This window comes from Gobius niger (assembly GCF_951799975.1).
Source record: "Gobius niger genome assembly, chromosome: 23".
NCBI lineage: Eukaryota > Metazoa > Chordata > Actinopteri > Gobiiformes > Gobiidae > Gobius > Gobius niger.
This window is the reverse complement of record NC_136874.1, coordinates 12,160,187-12,179,767: the sequence shown is the minus strand read 5'-3', so window position 1 is coordinate 12,179,767 and position 19,581 is coordinate 12,160,187. Positions and strand designations below refer to the sequence as shown.

General features: G+C 42.4%; 2 protein-coding genes across 23 annotated transcripts in view; both read right to left on the bottom strand.

The window, feature by feature from the left end:
• The window catches only part of unc80 (unc-80 homolog (C. elegans)), a gene marked incomplete at its 3' end in the record, with an annotated part of 55,155 nt that extends 51,861 nt beyond the window's left edge, over positions 1-3,294 (bottom strand). For 11 of the 17 annotated variants that reach the window (XM_079581467.1, XM_079581480.1, XM_079581476.1 and 8 more), the window contains exons 1-2: positions 2,950-3,293; positions 2,272-2,320 (exon numbers count right to left, since the gene is read on the bottom strand). In XM_079581467.1, the coding sequence (XP_079437593.1) occupies positions 2,272-2,320; positions 2,950-3,041 (141 nt within the window). In that variant the 5' untranslated portion in view covers positions 3,042-3,293. Of the gene's footprint in view, positions 1-2,271; positions 2,321-2,949 lie in introns of all 17 variants that reach the window. The other 6 variants (XM_079581468.1, XM_079581472.1, XM_079581470.1 and 3 more) reach the window with 2 other exon arrangements.
• Positions 3,295-6,619: 3,325 nt separating this feature from the next.
• Positions 6,620-19,581, bottom strand: part of LOC306981808 (uncharacterized protein) — a 65,765-nt gene continuing 52,803 nt past the window's right edge. For 5 of the 6 annotated variants that reach the window (XM_079581512.1, XM_079581514.1, XM_079581513.1 and 2 more), the window contains 8 exons: positions 18,423-18,537; positions 17,999-18,055; positions 15,776-16,080; positions 11,982-12,074; positions 9,899-9,991; positions 9,210-9,291; positions 7,226-7,338; positions 6,620-6,901 (listed from right to left, as the gene is read on the bottom strand). In XM_079581512.1, the coding sequence (XP_079437638.1) occupies positions 6,710-6,901; positions 7,226-7,338; positions 9,210-9,291; positions 9,899-9,991; positions 11,982-12,074; positions 15,776-16,080; positions 17,999-18,055; positions 18,423-18,537 (1,050 nt within the window). In that variant the 3' untranslated portion in view covers positions 6,620-6,709. The remainder of the gene's footprint in view (positions 6,902-7,225; positions 7,339-9,209; positions 9,292-9,898; positions 9,992-11,981; positions 12,075-15,775; positions 16,081-17,998; positions 18,056-18,422; positions 18,538-19,581) is intronic. The other variant, XM_079581515.1, reaches the window with a different exon arrangement.

The window sequence follows — 19,581 nt, the reverse complement described above, 5'->3', positions numbered from 1 at the left end:
ATACTTTCCCTGAAAAATCTTAGTATTAAATCGCTATTTATCATACTGGGTCAAGCTGTACAGTCGTACTATCTGTTGTAGCCTTGACATTGGTGCTCAGGCGCCCACTCTCAGCCACTGAATGCATAGACAGATTTGAATGGTAGAACTAGCGCAATGTCTCGAGTTCATGTCTCTGGATCCTGTATCGATGGTAAATAAACGTATCCTGTATAAGACATCCAGACTGCTGCCTATTCTTCATCTATCCTCTCTAACATGGGGAAATGCATTCACCTAAAAAAAAAAGATCAATGATTTGATGTCAGTTGTTCGATTCTTTTTTTAGATAAAGTTGCTGTTTTTCTTTGTCTATGGAACTCTCAACCCATGGAAATCATAGAAATGCCATTAGCTCTGAGCCTGTTTCTGCAAATGTATACATTTCGTCAGCCAATGGTGCCTGGACCCATTCAAATGTCCATACAAATGAATGGGCCAATACTCAAGTATGGCGAGGTATGTTCGGTTCCGTTCTTGACATTTAATACATCTCTGGTTTCTTTATTTGATAACTTAAACACATTTGTATTCACAGCAGTCACAAGTGGCCACTGGAAGTGTATCCGACCCACAAAAAGCAAAAACATTTTGATAAGAGGCCTTTTTTTACGCCAATTTGTGTCTAAAGTAAAAAATCTCTAAAGGTCTGTAGTCATAATTGATTCCGACTATTGAGGGGTTGACCTCGCCTATATGTGGTCATTGACTACAGCTGAAAACATCTGGGTTCATTTCACAAGTTTAATATCTCAGTAATTCCTAGACCTATCCATATGAAACAAAAACTTGTTCTTCTCTGTCTGCACAAAAGTTGAAATATGTTCTCAAATCTGTGTCCAAAATTGGAATCAAAACTTATCATTGGCGTTATGTTAGTCATGTGAACGGACTTTAAGCTAAAAGATGGACCTAATCCATCACAAATAAAGATTAGATTTTCTGTTTCTTTCCATAACTGTCTTTCCCCCATAGAGTTGTATGGGCTCTATGCACAGTTTCCCCACGTGACGTCTTCCTGGACAGTCAGCCAGACGCAGTACTTCCTGTCACTGGTCGTTTACGTTCACAATTAGCAGGTTCCCACACAAAAATAGCGATAGCTCAGGATCTGGTTAAGGACAACGAGTTACTGATGGACAGTCACAGCAACGTATTACAAACATCATGTTCGCTGTGAATCCAGCACCCAAAGGAAACGCCAGCTGTCGTAAGGGCGGAGCTTTTATCTTAGAGCTAAAGGCTAGTGTTGAAAAATGATAATATAACATGTAAACAAGTAAATATTATTTAAACTACTAACAGGACGATTCTTTTTTGCGCAGGCTCGTTCAAAACTTTGCGCTAGTTTTATTTTTTATTTTGTTAGCCGCGTTAGCTTCAAGACAAAAACATCCACCGTTATGAACACGGAGTTTCCTCCAGTGAAGTCGTTACGTCTCACGTAATATTTTTTAACCTGCTCCAGCCACATCCGAACTTTTACTCGCTGTCCTTTACCAAATCTTAAGCTATTGCTTCATTTCTGTGGGACCTGCTAATTTTTAATGGGAAGAGATGACAGACAGGAAGGACAGCCTCTGGCTGACTGTCCAGGCGGAAATCACGTGGGGTCAGTGTGCATATAGCCCATTGGCACGTGCCCTCCACCTGACGCTATGACATCATCATCACGTTCTAGAACTTGAACCTGCCTCGCGTCATAGAACGGGGCGTGGCTTTCCACTCTTTTTAGCCATTTTCTGGCGGAATATTAACTTATTTATCACACATAAAGAAAGTCATGTGTAAATATGGAGCGGCAGATTGTTCAGTAGAAGTGAAAGAACGGCAGTCGTAGCTAGCGCTGGCTAACCGTTAGCATTAGGACGATGCTAACATAAAGCGTCGTGTTAGCATCTCCGTTATGCATGTATTTATGGGCTTTTGAACCACTTTGCTCCTCTTCATGTCTTTGTATCTTTATTTAGTAGAAAACTATATCATAATTCAGCATTTGTTAAAGTAGTTTTGAATAATTAGAGAAAGTTTTCCCCCCTTCACTGTTTTCCAACATGACCATATATGGGCTCTCACGTTCTTTTTGTTTTCATCAGCTACGTGTACCCTAGCGCGCGCACAACAACAACAACAACACCAAAACTGGGGGAAACTCATTTGCTAATGCGAGCGGTTCAGGTGCATCACGGTTTAACAGATTACGCAGACATTACGGGGGGAAAAGGGACTTACCACACACGAGGCTTCATACTGTTTCCCCAACTTCGGCCGCAGAAACGCGCTGGAAAACAGAGCGTAATATGCAAATGAGCGGCGGGAGGGGAGGCCGTGCGTGCGTGACCTCTGCCAATGTGAAACACAGGTTGCCTTTGAACAAATACACACATTTGTTTTCACAGCAGTCACAAGATGTAGGATGGAAAATCTGCTCAGAAAAAAGTGTGGGACATTGTCATTTTTTTGGACACAAGCCTAATTAATGTTATGATTGAGCCTATCCCTTACACCACTGCTGCCCCTGCGTGTGTTATCAGGGAATATTGGTCATTTTCTTGGTAGTCAAACAGAAACAGGGCCTTGTTGTCCCTTTTTTTTTTTTTTATGTCACCCGATTCCCATGTTATGTCTGCACTGGCCATCACTCGGACTGCGTTTTCATTCGGTGTCATTTGCATCTTTGTGCCTGACGCGGATTCCAGAGGCGCCGATCCACGTCAACACCTCGCGGAGCCGCAGACACAACATCTGCATCCGCACGGACCCGGCACAACACACGCGCTGAACGGTCCAAGCCTCGCGCCGGACAGCTGTCACATCAGCCCCGGCTCTCAGGCAGCACCGGTGCGAACACCTGTTATCCGTTTGCACACTGACACTGACGCACACACACACACGTACGCGCGCGCTAACCTGGTCTGCCTCCACAGGAAGGTCTGGATGGGGAACGGGACCCCCTTCCCGCACTCGGGCTCGCCGTCGTCCAGGCTCTTCCGCTTCACCATCGCGGCCGCCTGTGCCGCCTCTGCCCCAGGTGCGCTCACCACATATTGGCGTTTGCTCCGCGTAAAATGGCTGCAAGTGTCGGTCTGCGAGCGGAGGAGCGGAGGGTGTCGTGAGGGGGGCGGAGGAGGAGGAGGAGGAGGAGGCTGCTCTGATTTCTGCACCTCCCTCACTGGACAGGGACAGTCGATCGGTGCTTATCGGTGGATGCCCGCTTAAAGACGCAGTGCGCAGCTGGAGCCAGATGTTTGCCTACACGCGCTCGCGGTGCTTTCAGTTAAACACACCCACCGGACTGCCCTTACGCCAGCGTGACCTCCCCCCCTGCGACATCAACAGGTGGCAGGTGCTGGTGTAGCGATTTGGTCATATAGGGTTTGTTTTTGATTTTTTTGATTTTTTATTTTATTTTACAAGACTGTTAACTTCCTGATTTTGGTGTGGAGAGGACCGACTTTCTTCATTGCCAAAACACAAAGGGACAAACCTCACAATTGTAGCTCAACGCAAAGCAGCTTTATCTCCAAATACCAGTTTTGTACACCATATTATGACCTAATAGGATGTTTTGTTTCCATTTTTGCGGAAATGACACAGAAAATGAATAACTGCTGGTTCATGTGCTTCATCATTTATTTGTTTGTTCACACCGTGCCCTGTTTTGTGGAGGCGTCACAAGAGCAGCGCACCGGAAACAAGGAAGGGACGAACGAGGAGGTATCCGGGCAAGACTCAAAAGCTAAGCCACACGCGCGCCTTCTGCCTTCCCTACTATCGTTCCGGCTAATGGAACGTTCCCAGAAGACGGTGAAAGACTATTGTGGAGCCAGTGTTAATTTCGTCGACTAAAAAAGTCTTAATTTTAGTCAAAGTGATATTTTTGACAACTAAAATTGGACTAAAACTAAATTAAAAGTTTTTCATGGGACTAAAACTATGACTAAAATGTCCAGATATTTTAGTCGACTAAAATAAGACTAAATAAAAATAAAAAGGAAAGACTAAAATCATCCAAACTTCTATTGAGCGTCTGAAAGAGCCTCAGATCATGTAAATTCTCTGTTAAAGGATCAGCTCTGAGCTTTGTTCATGTGGGAGAAGCTCCATAAAGTCGAGGACCTGGATTAAAAATGATTATAACGAATATTATAAATGCAAAGTCGACTAAATTAGTCTTAAATTTAGTCGACTAAATTGACATGCAATTTTAGTCGACTAAAACTAGACTAAAATTGAAAAGATTTTTTCGACTAAATCTCGACTAAAATTAAATTACATTATAGTCAAAAGACTAAGACTAAAACAAAATTAAAATATGTTGTCAAAATTAACACTGTGTGGAGCGGAGGGAGCTGCGCAGGAGGAAGAGGAAAGAGCTGATCAGTGCAGGACACCACGCTCTGAAACAGGGACGCTCATCAAACATCAAAAATCAATAAACATTCAGGCAAAAATGGGAATAAAAGTCAAGACAGAGGTTCACTTTTTATATTGACTTTTTATTTTCTTTTTGTCATCGTCCTGTAGGAGCATTTGTCATCAGCAGTTGTCTCAAACATCAGAAAGTGTGCACACATCTACATCGTCTTTTAAATACACGTACACAGGCAAAAGAGGAGGAGAGAGAGAGAGAGAGACGGAGAGGGGACGCACAGAAAACACGGGGGGGTCATCGGAGTTTCACAATGGTGCGCAGAGGAGTATGCCCGACAGCGTATATATATATATATTTATATATATGTTCGAATTCATGAGTCGCTAATTGTTGCAGTTTGCTCCCTCTTCCCTGTGCCGCACTCACACACAGACACAATATAAAGCTTCGCCGTCTTCGTTCCAGGGCCGTTTCTAGCTAAAAGCAGGGCGAGCACACGCGGGCTCCATGACCTTGAGGTCATGGAGCCCCCCCCCCCAAAGTAAAATGCTTGGGTTCATGCGAGGAAAGGTGATATCTTTACTTTATATCAGCGTTTCTTTCTGATACAGTGCGTTCAGAAAATACTTTTTATTTTATATTACGTATCTGCCTAATGAACAGAAACTAAAATCTCATAGATTTTCTAATCTAAAAAATATTCCCCCACAATAAAAGATATAAAAAACTATGATACAAAGAAAGCAGGAAATACACTAATAAAGCAAATATACAAGCTTTCTATTTTAGCCAATGCCATGCTAGCACATCCATGGCGCCGCGATCAACACACTTTGAGCGCAGAGAAATAATAATGGGAGATGTATTTTTCCGATAGCTGTTAGCATTAGCCAGTCAAACATCGCAAATTACGAACGATCCAGATGTTTTCAGCTGTTGTCGACCCATCGAGCACATTTAGGTGGGGTCAAAGCCGAATTAGAAATCATTAATGAATGGACGGAACATTGGAGATTTTACTTTAGACGCAAATTAGCGTATAGCTAAATGCTAAATTAATTTCAGTTCTGCTTTTTATGCGGTCGGACACACAATCAGGTGGCCAGTAAACATCATCTTATGGGATGTTAATGATAAAGAAACCACAGTGTGATGTAGATGCCATGAAACGGATAAAACATCTCGTCGTACTTTAGTATTCGCGCCTGTCTTCCCTATTCATGTGCATGGGGACAGAAAGCCTGGATTACAAAATGGACGCATATGCAGCAAAAGGCATTTCTATGATTTCTATGGCTAAGAGCGGCTTCAGTGATGGATTATGGGATTTAAAAAGAAGTGAATTTAACATGGAACTCATTGCATTAGCCCCCCCCACACACACACACTCCGTTAAAGCTAGAAACGGCCCTGCTTCAATTCATCCAACACCACCAAAACATCCAACCCACTTCACGAGATCACCACCGGCGTTTCAGAAAGCACACCACAGTTTCGCAACCACAGACACAGTAAAAAAATGGCTGTTTGGTTTGCCATGCCAGCGCTAGCATAGTCCAAGCCTATATGAAAACATTGTATAAAGTAACTGCGTGTTTTTTTTTGTTTTTTGTTTGTTGTGTTTTTTTGTTCTGCAGAAATGAAAGACTACCAAAAGCTAGCAAATGCGCCTGCAATGGGTACCCACGATGTAGTGTGCGAAGAATCCAGTGCAGCAACATACAAATTATTCTCTACAATAGTAAAAAGTGAACTTAATATCATTCAACGGACGCGCGGGGGGGGGGGGGGGGGGAATCTTTCGAACCTCGAGAAAATGTCAAACATGCGCGGTAAAATTCTCCCTTTTTGCAGCCATTTCGATACCCAGGAATGCTTTTTTTTTCACTTTGAAATAATAATACAATCATGAATTTGCAATAACCTTCTAGAAAAAATCAAAGTCCAGGCCAAAAATCCCCTTTTGAGCCCGATCCCCAAAATCCCGGCCGGATGACAGATCGATGAGGGGGAAGAGTGGGAGGATCGTAAGATAGAACACCGGACTAGAATCAGGAGAGGTGATCGCGGCGAAAGATGACACCGACATGAGTTTGAAAAAGTTTTGATTTGTTTCGTTTTTGCGTGTTTCAGAATAGTCCAAAATTTTTGCGCGGGATAGGTTCACCTCTGGAGCCGAAAAAAAAGAGTTTTGGAATCTAAATGGTGCCAAATCAAATCTCGGACCTTCTCGCTCCGGTTTTAAACTCATGCCGGCGGCCATGTTTTCCGCGCTTGATCTCTGCGGCATCCCGTTCATAGTCCCTGCTTGGCGAGAGCGGCCGTCACGTCCTGGGCCAGCGTGGACAGCTGAGGGGACTCCATGTTGATGCTCCCGTTGGAGGAGAGGCGCGGCGACGTCCCCCCGGCCTCCAGGCTGATGATCTCGGCCCCGTGGTCCACGCGCGCCTTGGCCGACTCCCGGAAGGACAGCTTGTGGTTCTCGATCTGGGGTGGACACAGAAGAGAGGCTATGGTACTCCTTTCTGCTATTCTACCCAGTCGGGACAGTCCCAGTAAATCCGACCGTGACAAATGTGTGGACAACTTCAAAGTGCAAGTTTAACAGAGCGTGTGTTTGTGACTGAACATGCTCTGCTGAACTAAACGTACAAATGAGAACAGCAGAGGCCGTTACGGTGTTACATAAACCCCCCCGTGCTGCTAAAAATGGTCACCTTTAAAACGCCATTCCCAACGACAGAAGACAACAGTGCCAGATTAAAGGTCAGAATGAAATAATCCTCGACGAAATGATAAAACTCGTCTCACCAGGATGTTGCCTCCTCCCGGGGTGTGAGTGGCGTTGTCCAGGGATCCGACCTTGGGCTGGGCCTTGTCTTTGAAGTCCAGCTTGACGTTCTCGATCCGGACACTCCCTCCTCCTGGGAACGCGGCACAGAGGCAGAGGAACAAGGCTTAGACTCCGGGGGGGAACCAGACTCTCCAGAGACCGCCACGGGCCAAACTGCTCAGCATTTCAGCAGGACGGAGGATTAAGAGAGCTCTCAATTCGGATACAACTCCCGGTGGAAAGTGTAGTCAAGCAAAATGTCGCGTTTTGAGAGTTTTTTTTAAGCTGTGGGTTTACCAAAGTGATGGATAGATACAAGACAGATCAATAATGCAGGTGTTGTCCATGCTATGGGGTATGAAATTTTCCTCATGTGTGTTGTACTAACTTGTTCTGTGCTTTTACAACTTAATCTTTTTTCCCTTTTCCCAAGAAACATGACATTTTGCAATAAAAAAGGCACAGGTAGCCAGACTTACGGGCCGCGACCCCTTAAAATTACCTGACAAATAACTCACTGTGAAATATAATAAACCTTTATAATAATTTCAGGTGCAAATGATTATTTTTCGTTTGGATACTAACCTTTGATACTGAAGAAGAACATGAGTTAATTAGTAGGATTAGTATATGTTGATATTTGCCTCAAAGTTGCATTGTGGAACTTTTTACATGATAAAAAACTGTTTTACGAGTGAGTACTTGACCTTTGGCGACTTTGCTTTCCATCACCGTGACTTCTATGATGCTCCAGGACCAATTGTTTTTTCGAGTTTCTGGTAGGTTTCCACTGCTCGCCAGAAAACCCACAAAAACGGCTGATCCTGGAGTGTTGTCGAGGCCACCGTGTTCAAAAGTAAGGGCGCCATTAGGTCACAAAAAGCTCAATTACTCACAAATATCAAGTTTTCTACATAAAAAGCTCCATAATGTACCTTTAAAGTGGACATGTCCTGCAAAGTCGATCTAAATCATGCTATAATGTCCTCGGGGGAAAGAGAGTAAATTTGTCCGTTTCTTCTTCTACGGTGTCTGCCCTTTGTTCTTTACTTCCTAGATACAACGGTGTCATTGTTAAAACTCATAATTCAACATTACTATATCGGTGAAAAGTTTGTTTTTCAATAAGTTATTCCCACAGCTGCCAGCAGGAGGCGCCCCAGTCAAAAGTCTTTTCCAGCTCTGGAGACAGGAATGGGCGAGAGACTTACTTGTTTTTTAGAAATACTCAGGATTTGTGCGCTACAGGTCGAATGAAAAGGATTGTTGTCATCATTCAGTGTTATTATTACTATGTGTACTATGTTTCAAACTAGAGAATCTATATACAACCTTAGAGGAACTGATCTGCACAGTAATACTAAGAGGAGGTGTTTATCAGTCAAAGGCGTTGATCTATGGAACGGTTTATCTATTCAACTTAAGGGCTCCAAAACTATTAAAGCATTTAAGAAAATGTATAAGTTAAACATGATAGAGACGTATAGAACACTTGAATGAAGACGATTAGAAAAGAAGTCGATCGAGGAGACATAGCATCATTTTTGATTGTTGAAGTTTAAGTTTTGTGCTTAAGTGTTTCCATCGTTGGTATTAGAGAAACTGTATAATGTGTCATCTTTGGACACAGAGTCACAGTTGTAAAAAGGGGTTAGAGGCAGAATAAGTCTTGGCTTCAGCCTAAACCCCTTTCGGTCAGGCTTCATTTAGATTAAATTCTTAATGTATGTGTTTTCTTATTGTATAATGTCTAAGATCTTTGGAAAACATGTGACATGTGATTTAAATGTTCATAATGACCGAAGAAAATAAATTAACTAACTAACTAACTAAATGTGTCTGCCATTTCTGATAAAAAGTCAGTAAAAATTAGTAAATTACAAACATTATGACGTGTGGTTATTATTAGTTTCGATGGATAGTTTGTATTTGTCATAGTTTACAGTAAGAATACACCTTTACCTGGCTTGTGGTGAATATTTGACAAGGAGCCGCACTTGGAAGTCACGTGACTTACATCGATCTTCTTCGTCTGGATTTGAACCTGAAGGCAGATACAAATATACATATATATACAGTATATGGCATGAGAATGTGTGTGGAAAGACAGTGCCAGTAAACAGCAGGAGGTGGAAAAGCTGCAGCTGAAGATTCAAACTTTATGGTGCGCGGGTGAAGCGGTGTGTAAACAATATGTTCTGGGATAATGGGGCAGAGAGCTGTTTTACACTGAGGCCCATAAACGCAACGCTACGATGTTATGAGTCTGATGACGGCATAAAAAGCACGGGGATGTGGCAGACGCACATGTTTACATGAGGAAACCAGACCTGCTTTTGGGCTCCTAGTTTTTTAATGTAAATGATAGATAGGTAGGTATTTTTTTGTCCTTGAAGTTTTTGCATAAGTAAAAGACAACACTCTTTGGCACAAACTTTGACATTGGCTAGCCAGATATCAACGCTAAATAAATAAATGCTCTAACTCACACACAGCACATCACACAACTTCACAACGTTGTGGCACAGGCAACAAATAATTCATAATGATCGGTGACTACTTGCACTGAGTGAGAGCACTACAACGTCACAAACAGGCAGAAAGTCGAAACAAAAGGACGACAACGAAATGCAAAGTAGAATTCTGCTCACGTTTCCTCCCCCTGCGAGGTGGGTCACTTTGTCCAGGGAGCCGCACTTGGCCTGGACGTGACTGAAGTCCAGTTTCACACTCGGGATCATCACCTGGACACAAAGAAAAAAGTTAACGTTTGCTCTTTCAGTCACCGGGCCGTTACTCTGTTACCAAAGCAACCCTGTAAAAATGAATCAAGTCCATCCGCCTTTCACATATTTTAACATGATATTATTGCGATGTTTTGCAGAATATGTTGGATGCATGTTGAACGTTTGACCGCCACTTGCAGCACCCGACCTGCTCTTGTGAGTTTACTTGTGTCCCTCTCAATGCTGATGCGAGAAACAGAAGGACAGACCGTGGATGTCGTCCAGTGTCCGGCATGTCCTGATCAAATGTTTTACCTGGTCATTAATTCATGGTGATTGGCTTAAAGTCCTTTCTACTGACATCAGGCAAATGTTTTTGAATATTGTCACCACTTTTGGACGCCTTCATGCGATGGTTCATATGTGCTGGAGGTGGTGACGCTGAACTTTGTGTCAGTTTTTGTTTCATGTGAATAGGCCCAGGAATTACAGAGACATTAGCGATAAACTAAGACTAGAAATCTACATTTTGACAGTTACCAGAGTTACCAGCCATTGAATTTTCAGTCCTTTCAGTCCATGTTGTGATGTCACGTGAACGCCTAACCTATTCCATGCTGGTAGCTATGGCAACAATGACAACAACGTCGTTTTTGGTTTATGGCTAATATATCTCAGTAATTCCTGGACCTATCCACATCATTGTCTTGACTAAAGTTAAATTATTTTCGCATTAACGTATCCAAAAGTTGTATCAAATATATATATTAGTAATTTGAAAGGACTTTCAGCCGGACGATGAATGTATGAATATGGCAAATAATGATCAAGTTTGGGGATTCCTTTCAAAAATTGTCTTTCTCCCATAGAGTTGTATTGGCACCTGCCCTCCACCTGGCTATATGACATCATAACATTCTAGAGCAGGGGTGTCCAAACTTTTTTCATGGGGGGCCATATATTGGAGCGTCATGGGTCGGTGGCTAGTTCCACGAAACCTTCGAGTAGCAGAGGTTTAAATTGTGCCTCATGCCTTTATTTAAGCTTAAAACCTTAATGCCAGCTCTGTCTCACAATAAAATGCTAGTTGTTAGGTTAGAATTGTGTAGAATTATTACATATTAAATAAAAAGGACCATCTCTGATGATGTGAACCGATTCAGCAAGCAGCCCGAGGGCCACCAAAAATTGGTCTGAGGGCCATCGCTCTTCTTCCGGGTCCAAGGGAACTTCAGCCCTATTCACTGTAATGGGATTTTGCCAAAGGGCTTCTCGTTGGTCCTCATGGCGGGGAACTGATATTGCTGTAATACTACCCCCTGATGGCCAAAAGGTAAAAAGGGTAAACAGGGTTCCTATGTAGCCCTGGACCTTGTTTGCGCTGCTTAAAATAAATGTATTGTTTCTAAAAATTGCCAAGTGACAACGCTGGACATATTTGTCATATTTTTTTCCCACACTGTTTTTGTACATCACTGCACTTTGTGTCACATTTTAAAATCGGTAAATTTGGAATTCCTCTTGTGCGTCCCAGGCTTTCGTTAAACCTCAATCAGAATGAAGACCTCAGTGAGTTTGCTGTACATTGTGTCGTCTTGCGATACTGATATAGGGTCTTCTTATGTTGCAGTAATCGGGCAGCCCTGTAGGCACATTTACAGTAGGGCTGGTAATCAATTTAGTATTTTGGTAGTGCACTTACTGCGGCGTGGGCCTCTGTCCTCGCCCCCTGCGTGCAGCACATGCGCACAGAGCACACAAACAACTTTGCAGCAACAACAGCGGTGCACTTCAACTCAAAACAATCCATTTCATATGCTTCAGTACATTTGCAGTTATTTTTGTTTGAAATGGGGGGACAGAAATCAAATTGAAAATCACAGAATTTTCCTTCTAGAGGTTTTTTTTTTGTATTTCATTCTTCCACACTCAATACGGAATGCAGGTAGAACCCACCCCCTGGCCCCGCCCACCACAGTCCGAGTGAAAGGAGAAAGGCTGTACGTACGATGCCTCCTTTGGCCGCGTGCTTGACGTTGTCCATGGAGCCGCACTTGGACTGCACATGGCTGAAGTCCAGCTTCTCACTCTGAATCTGGACCTGACACAACAAAAAAGAAGACTCAAATGAAACCAAATGTCAGCGGAGCAATGGGAAGAGCTAAATATGAACAGGTCAATACTATAAGAGGAGTATGTTTAAGGGACACATCAGGAGTCTTACATTATTTCCTTTTACTTCAGTATGAATTCATGTTTTCATATTAAAAATGTTTGAGGTGCACTCTAATAAAGTCAAGCCAAAATCGGGTCCATATGGATGTGTTTTCACAGCAAATTGTTCAGTAGAAATGGAAAAACATAACGTTAGCAAGTGTAGCGTGAAGCTAACGTTAGCTTCCTGGATAGCATTGTCCGTTTTTTAAGTATTTATGAGCTGTTTAACCACTTTGCTCCCCTCCATGTCTCTTTATCTTTATGTAGTACAAAAAAAATATTCAGAATTCAGCCTTTGTCAAAGTAATGGCGGAGAAATGGGAAAAAGTAGATTTTCTTTCCCGCCTTTTTTTCCCTCCCCTGGCTGCTAGGCACATGACCATATATGGACCATTCCAAAGATGCTGTCTGTGTCTATCCACATTGGAACTGGCCATATTTGGATGACAGAGTGTATCATGTGGATAACAAACATATTAACAAGTGAATGGATACTGTAGTGATTTAAGGACGAAATCAGTATCATAATTTACACAATTTTAATTTACATAATTTTCAATCCTGTTCACTTTGGGTGTTTCATCTTCTACTGCTGAAGTGCACTGATCTGTATTTCCTGGATTTAGTCACAGAAATGACCCATTATCCAGCCGTTCTGAGCTCCAAGTGCGTTCATCACGACGCCATTGATTCACTAACATGCCGTTGAGGCGTTGTCATATCATCATTCCCACTACTGTAATCCTAAACCCAGTCCTTACATTAAAAATATCAAGACTCATTTACCCAAAAGAATGTTTCCGAGCCTCAGTGATGCTGGATGTGTCAACTCTAAGCCATACATTCTATACTTTCCAGCATTTTCAGATCTAATAATTTGGCAAGTCCTTTTGTACAGCTGCTTTCATCCTCGACAATTGGGCGACTATTTTAGCTTCATGCCCAAAATGAAAACAAAACATGGCGTCCATTGAAGAGCGTATTCCCGCGCGGCACCTGACAGCCCGCCTGTGGTTTATACTGACCTATATTCTTGACAGCTCAGTCCTCCCACCCGCTATTTCCGTCTCATCCTCCCAATTTCAATCCACTTTTACACTCGCGATTATTATTTACCTAGAGTGGCTTTGGGGCCGTGGAGCTCCATTAAAATGAGCTCATAATGAAGTCTAAACGGAATCTGCGTGCTCCAAACTTCGCCGCTCAATTCATTATTCAGAGTTTCTTGCCGCAGCTTTGCTCAGTTTAAATATAAAACGTCCAAAACATTTCATTTTTATTGCCAGTAATCAAATGTTTCAAAGTAATGTCTTGCCAAGACTGCAGCCATTTTGTGCCCTTGCTGCACCGTGTTTGTTGGCATCTGTTTTCCGAAAAAAAAAGGAAAGTCCTTGACATTGGTATCGTCGCCATAGTAACAGTCTGGCAGCTGCTCCGTGTAGACTTTATTAAATATGTCTCCGCAGAGGAAAAAGGAAAGCCAGACTCGCTCATCTATCACAGAGGTCATAATGAAGCGTCTCAAATGGGAACACGGTCTGTTATTAACCATCCCAGTGTGTAACTATAGAGGCTGGAAGAGAGGACGAGGGAAGGAGAGGCAACAAAAAAGCATTAAAACACGGATGAAAAAGATAGAAAAACACATGAAAATATAATGTCTTGTTTTCTATCATTTGGATAAAGAATGTGGCTCATGCGCGACACGTCGAACCTGTGACTTTAAACTATTAATCCCCACCCGAACTGAGCACATTGTTTGACCCAAATGTAAAAGCTTCTTGAGAGAAGCGTCAAAATAGCAACGAAAACAAGGATGACAACGCAACAAAAAAGCATAAAAAACGGGTGAAAAAGATAGAAAAACACGACAAAAAAGCGCCAGCAAAACGGATGAAAAAGATAGAAAAACACAACAAGAAAGCATTAAAAAAAACGATGAAAAAGATAGAAAAACACGACAAAAAAGCATTTAAAAAACAGATGAAAAAGATAGAAAAACACAACAAATAAGCATAAAAAAAACAGATGAAAAGATAGAAAAACACAACAAAAAAGCATTAAAAAAACGGATGAAAAAGATAGAAAAACACGACTAAAAAGCATCAGAAAAACGGATGAAAAAGATAGAAAAACACAACAAAAAAGCATTAAAAACGGATGAAAAAGATAGAAAAACACGACAAAAAAGCATCAGAGAAACAGATGAAAAAGATAGAAAAACACAACAAAAAAGCATTAAAAAAACGGATGAAAAAGATAGAAAAACACGACAAAAAAGCATCAGAAAAACGGATGAAAAAGATAGAAAAATACAACAAAAAAGCATTAAAAACGGATGAAAAAGATAGAAAAACACGACAAAAAAGCATCAGAAAACGGATGAAAAAGATAGAAAAACACGACAAAAAAGCATTAAAAAAACGGATGAAAAAGATAGAAAAACACAACAAAAAAAGCTTTAAAAAACCGAGACAAAAAACTAAAGTGATGAAAAAAACAACAACAAAAAAGCAAGGAAAAAAAACATATGGCGAAAATGCCTAAAAAAATATGACAAAGGAAGCAAGGAAAAATCTCAGTTTTGTGGGTCTTAGCTTTCAAATGAGGCATTATAGACTTTAAGCTCCAGTCAAGAAGCTTTTAGAGTTGGGTAATGCAGAACGTGAGAAAATGTGCTCTCATGGGGGTTAAGAGGTGAAACCGCGTTTTGAAAGTTCCGAGTTGCGTCTGGCCTCTACTGCACTTCCCTTGACTATGCCAGGGGGCGCTGTGTCTGCCCAGCCTGTTATATGTCTCTGGACGGTTTAGGGGAGGCATTTTTAACATAAAGGTGTGGTTAACAGTGAAGACTAGACTAAACTTGACTAGACCGGCATTTTAGGTATGAAATGCCACAGACGAATCTCTATAGAGTTCAGAATCGTGATGTCATATCGGATATTGCTAAGCATCATGGGATTTGCAGCAATAATAAACCAATGGAGATTTTAAAAGGTAAAACACTGGAGTTATTGTCAACAGCAGCTTACGGAGTTGTTCCACAGCTTCTTTCTCCTCTTTTATGTATTGTTTTTAACTATGGACAATGCCTGCTAGCACCCACAAACATGGCGGATCACCATGGTAACTGTGAATTTTTACTACATACTCTTGGCATGCACTGTCCATGTGGCCCCAGGGGCGCCCTACCAAAGCAGGTCTGCATTTAAATAAGTCATTCTCGCCGCTGGAAATTATTTATACCACGAGTCGAAGGGAGAATCCCACACAGCAGGACCCCCAGGCGCTCGTGGAGGTTCAGGTTATTTTAAACCTAACGGACTCCGAGGAGAGGAAGAAGGCAGAGGCGAGATGAGGGCAGAGAAGAGGCTAGCGAACCGAGAAAATCTACTCCTCACTGGATGCTTGGATTCATTATGTGGCAATGCCATCCTTGAAGAGAAAAGCGTTGAGCAGTTGGTGCCCTCTACTGGCAGAAAAGAGGTAACACTTCTAAGAAATGGCTGCACACTGGCCCTTGTGTCTAATTTTAGTATTTGACTTGAAAATAAATAACTTGAAAATGCAAGATACTGAAGGTACCTGTCCTCCTTTGGGCTGGTGCTTGAGGTTGGCCGTGGACCCGATCTTGGACTTGACGTTCTTCACATCGGGCATGGGCTGGTTGAGGACTTTGAGCTGCCTGTGGGCCGAGGAGGGCGACTTGGGCGGGGTCCGGAGCACCGCCACCTTCTTCTCCTGCAGGACGCTGAAGGACTTGGGCGTGTGGCTGCCCGGGGTGCGCGAGCCCGGGGTGCGGCAGGAGTACCCGGGCGGGGTGCCGGGGGTGACGGCGGTGGGCGTGGACGTGCCGCTGCGAGCCGAGCGGGACCGGCTGGACTCTGTGCCTGAGACGACGAGGAGGAGGAGGAGGAGAGGAAGTTAGAAGAACAAAAGGAGATGGTTTTATGGGAAGAAAAGGGAAAGAGACAAGAGTCGTGAGAGCTTCATGAAGACAAACAAGAGAAGAGACGTTTCTGGGTTCTTCGGGGCTCAAAGGATGAAGCAAGACGGGGGCTCCTAGTGTCCCGACAAATAAATGAACATGTAAGGACGCAAGATATGGAAGAGGCTGCTACAGAAACCTTAAAAAGTAATGGAGTTGGTAAATTAACGAGATTATATTAATCTGGAAAATGTTTTTGAATAATGTTTGTTACCACCTTTTGACTTTAGTTTATTTGTAATGACAGATAACACGCTGAACTTTGTGGCAGTTTGTGTTTCCTGTGAGTAGACCCAGGAATTACAGAGATACTAGCCAAAAAAACCAAGATGAAAAGTAAACTATGCATTCTCGTGACATCACAACATTTTTTGTCTTGTTTTGTGGCTTCTCTGTCATTACTGGGACAATCCACATGAAACAAAAACAGTCACAATGTTCAGAGTCTTCTCTGTCGGCTTGTGTAAAGGTCCAATTATTTTCTCATAAACGTGTCCAAAAGTGGTGCCAATATTCAAAGAACATCTGCGTGGTCAGTGGAAAGGACTTTCAGCCATAAAATGAATGCGGCAGGATTGTGAATCAAATCACATTAAGATTTCTTTAGAGTTGTATTGTGGCTTGTCCTCCATCTGAGATTATGATGTCATCAAATTCTAGAACATGGACGGCTCTTTAGAATGCACTGATGCCATGTGAACGCAGCATATTCTTCTGTATGTGACCCTTCATCGTTGATCATCAATCAAACCATGCAGTTTGAAATTGTGCTGTTCGGCATCTTTTTTGCTACTCGGAGAATCTACATGAAACAAAGAAAGTTCTCAAAGTTCATTGTCTCCTCTGTCTGCGCTTATAAACAAAGGTCCAATTATTTTCTCTGAAAAGCGTCCAAAAGTGCTGGCAATATTCAAAAACATGGCCATACATCAGGTTTATGAATCCAATCACTGCCAAATACTGATGAGGTTCAATATTCTTCTTCTTCTTCCACAAAATTTTCTTTTAGGAGATTTCAAAAATTGTCTTTGTCCCATTAAGTTTTATTGGCCCCTGCCCACATTCTGGAACGTGAACACAATCTATTCACTGAAATTATGTTTCTGTTATCCCTTGAGTTGTGATTTAAGTGCGTTTTCTTCTTGCTGCCATCTAGTGGGCAACTGCTCAGAGTTGGGCAGAGTTTCTTGTGTCAGAGAGTCATACAAAATCAGAACCATTTTCTAGAAAGAGCGAAGGGGCCTTAGAAGGAACAACAAAAAAGGAATTAACTCTACTATGATTAAAAGTAGGTTTGTAAACGAGATAAAAACCCGTCACCGTACACACAGTAATATAAGTTTTGGTGATTTTATTCGTTGCCGTGGCGCCGCGACTGATTGGAAAGCATACAACACAATGGCAGTATTTACTCCTTATCTCCTGCAGCCATATTGCAGCGCAAACAAAAAGGTCGGAGGTCGGAAATGGCCTGGATACACAATCCCCCTAACAAACGAGGGGGGGGGGGGGGATCTGATTTGACAGCTGCAGCCAACTGTTGCCTGGATACCAGACAGATACCAGGAAATCTGTGGAGGAGATTTAATGAAGGCGATGGAGGGAGAGCATGAGACTACTACGACTACAACTACTTCTACTTCTACTACTACTACTACACTAGTGTTGGGCAGAAGTACATGCTGCTGATGTGTATCTAGTTTGAGTAGCAATTTCGTGCAGCAGAAATGTTCTTCTCGCCCAGCACTGGTTGCAGGTGTGTGGAATGGGGCGGGAGCGATGGTTCTATTCCCGGAGCTACTGGACTGTGGGAGGTCTACCTGTCACACTGGACCCTCTGCCGGACCGGCTGTGCCCCCGGGAGTCTGTGCGGATGGCTTCAGCACGGAAAGGGGGTCGAGTCAGGGATACAGAGGGGGGGATAAAGGAGAGGAGCAGGAGGGGTGGCAGGAGTTTGTAAAATATGATTAAAAAGGGAAAATAATGCACTTTCAACTAGATTTTAGCCTTAAAGTGGATATGACAGGTTTAACGTTTATTTCAGTGATTTAACAAAGAAAAGTTGGGAAGAAAAGATTAAAATTTGAAGTTAATGAAATAAATAGAGGGAATGTTCCATAGAATTCTTACACACTCATTTCTCATGGCAACAGTTGTGTTTATCTCTACGTATGTCACTTCCTGTCAGTGTCCAATAAGGAAGTGAAACAATAAACATCACAAAAAGTGTCAAAATAGTCTTACAGGTTGGCCTGGTGGGGGCGCCGTCTTCTTGTTCGGCCGCAGGGATGTGGCGCGTCAGAGACTTGGCGGGCCTGGGGAGGGACGACTTCTTCTCAGGGCTCCGGTATGTTCTCTCCTGGAAAACGTATTAAAAAATAAAGATATTCACAGGTAAAACACAACAAGTAAAAGGTTGCATGCCTTTTCCAACTATTTTTTGGGGGGAGAAATAAAAATGTATATGTCCCGCTTTGGGTTAGTCCTCATTTAACGACTTTATTCATGGCTTAATTGTATTTTGGTCGTGTTTTGTATCCTTTATAGACCTGGTTTTGACTAGGTAGGTAAGAGAGACAAATATTTCCTACTTTGTGTTGTGAAAAGTTAGAATAGCCATTTGTTGAAGGTGTTTTAGCATTGTTGTTAGCAAAGTGCGGCTAACAGATATGTCAACTTCAATGGAAAAGTACTGCTTGGTTGGTATATGTTAGCATACAGAGGGATTTGATGCCCCCAAAACTCAATTTACGCTTCAGATTAGCTTTAGACTGTTGACGCTAGCTGTCTTGCTAACAGCTAGCTACAACTGCTTAGAGCCGCATTTCAGAGCTTTACTTGAGCCCCAGTGCCCTCTGCCTTCAACAATTGTGTTATTAGCAAAGTGCGGCTAACAGTATGTCAACTTCAATGATTTAAAGTACTTCCTGGTTTGTATGCATCAGCGTAGAGAGGGATTTGATATCCTCGATACTCAACTTCCGCTATAGACTGTTGAAGCTAGCGGTCTTGCTAACAGCTAGCTACAACTGTCTAATACCGTAGTGGAGTTTAGGGCGCACAGAAATCAGCTCTCATCAGGTTTTACGACTTTTTCATTGATAATTTTAAGGGAAATCTTTTTTGAGCTTAGACATGTTTACTTTAGTCCTTTTTTTCTTCTTCTACTGCTAAAAATGCTCTGATCTGCATCTCTTGGATTTTGTTACATCATAGTTAGAACCAGGAAGTGTCATTGGCATTTAGCCGTTCTGCACTCAAACTGTATTTATCATGAAGCCACTATTATCATGCCGTTAGCTAAAAATGCCGACTCACATCTTGATTTCACTTTTTATACATTTTGTCAGAGTCGTTTGTCAGGACCTTTCGTCTTTAGCTAGAGCTACTTTTCCTCCCACTA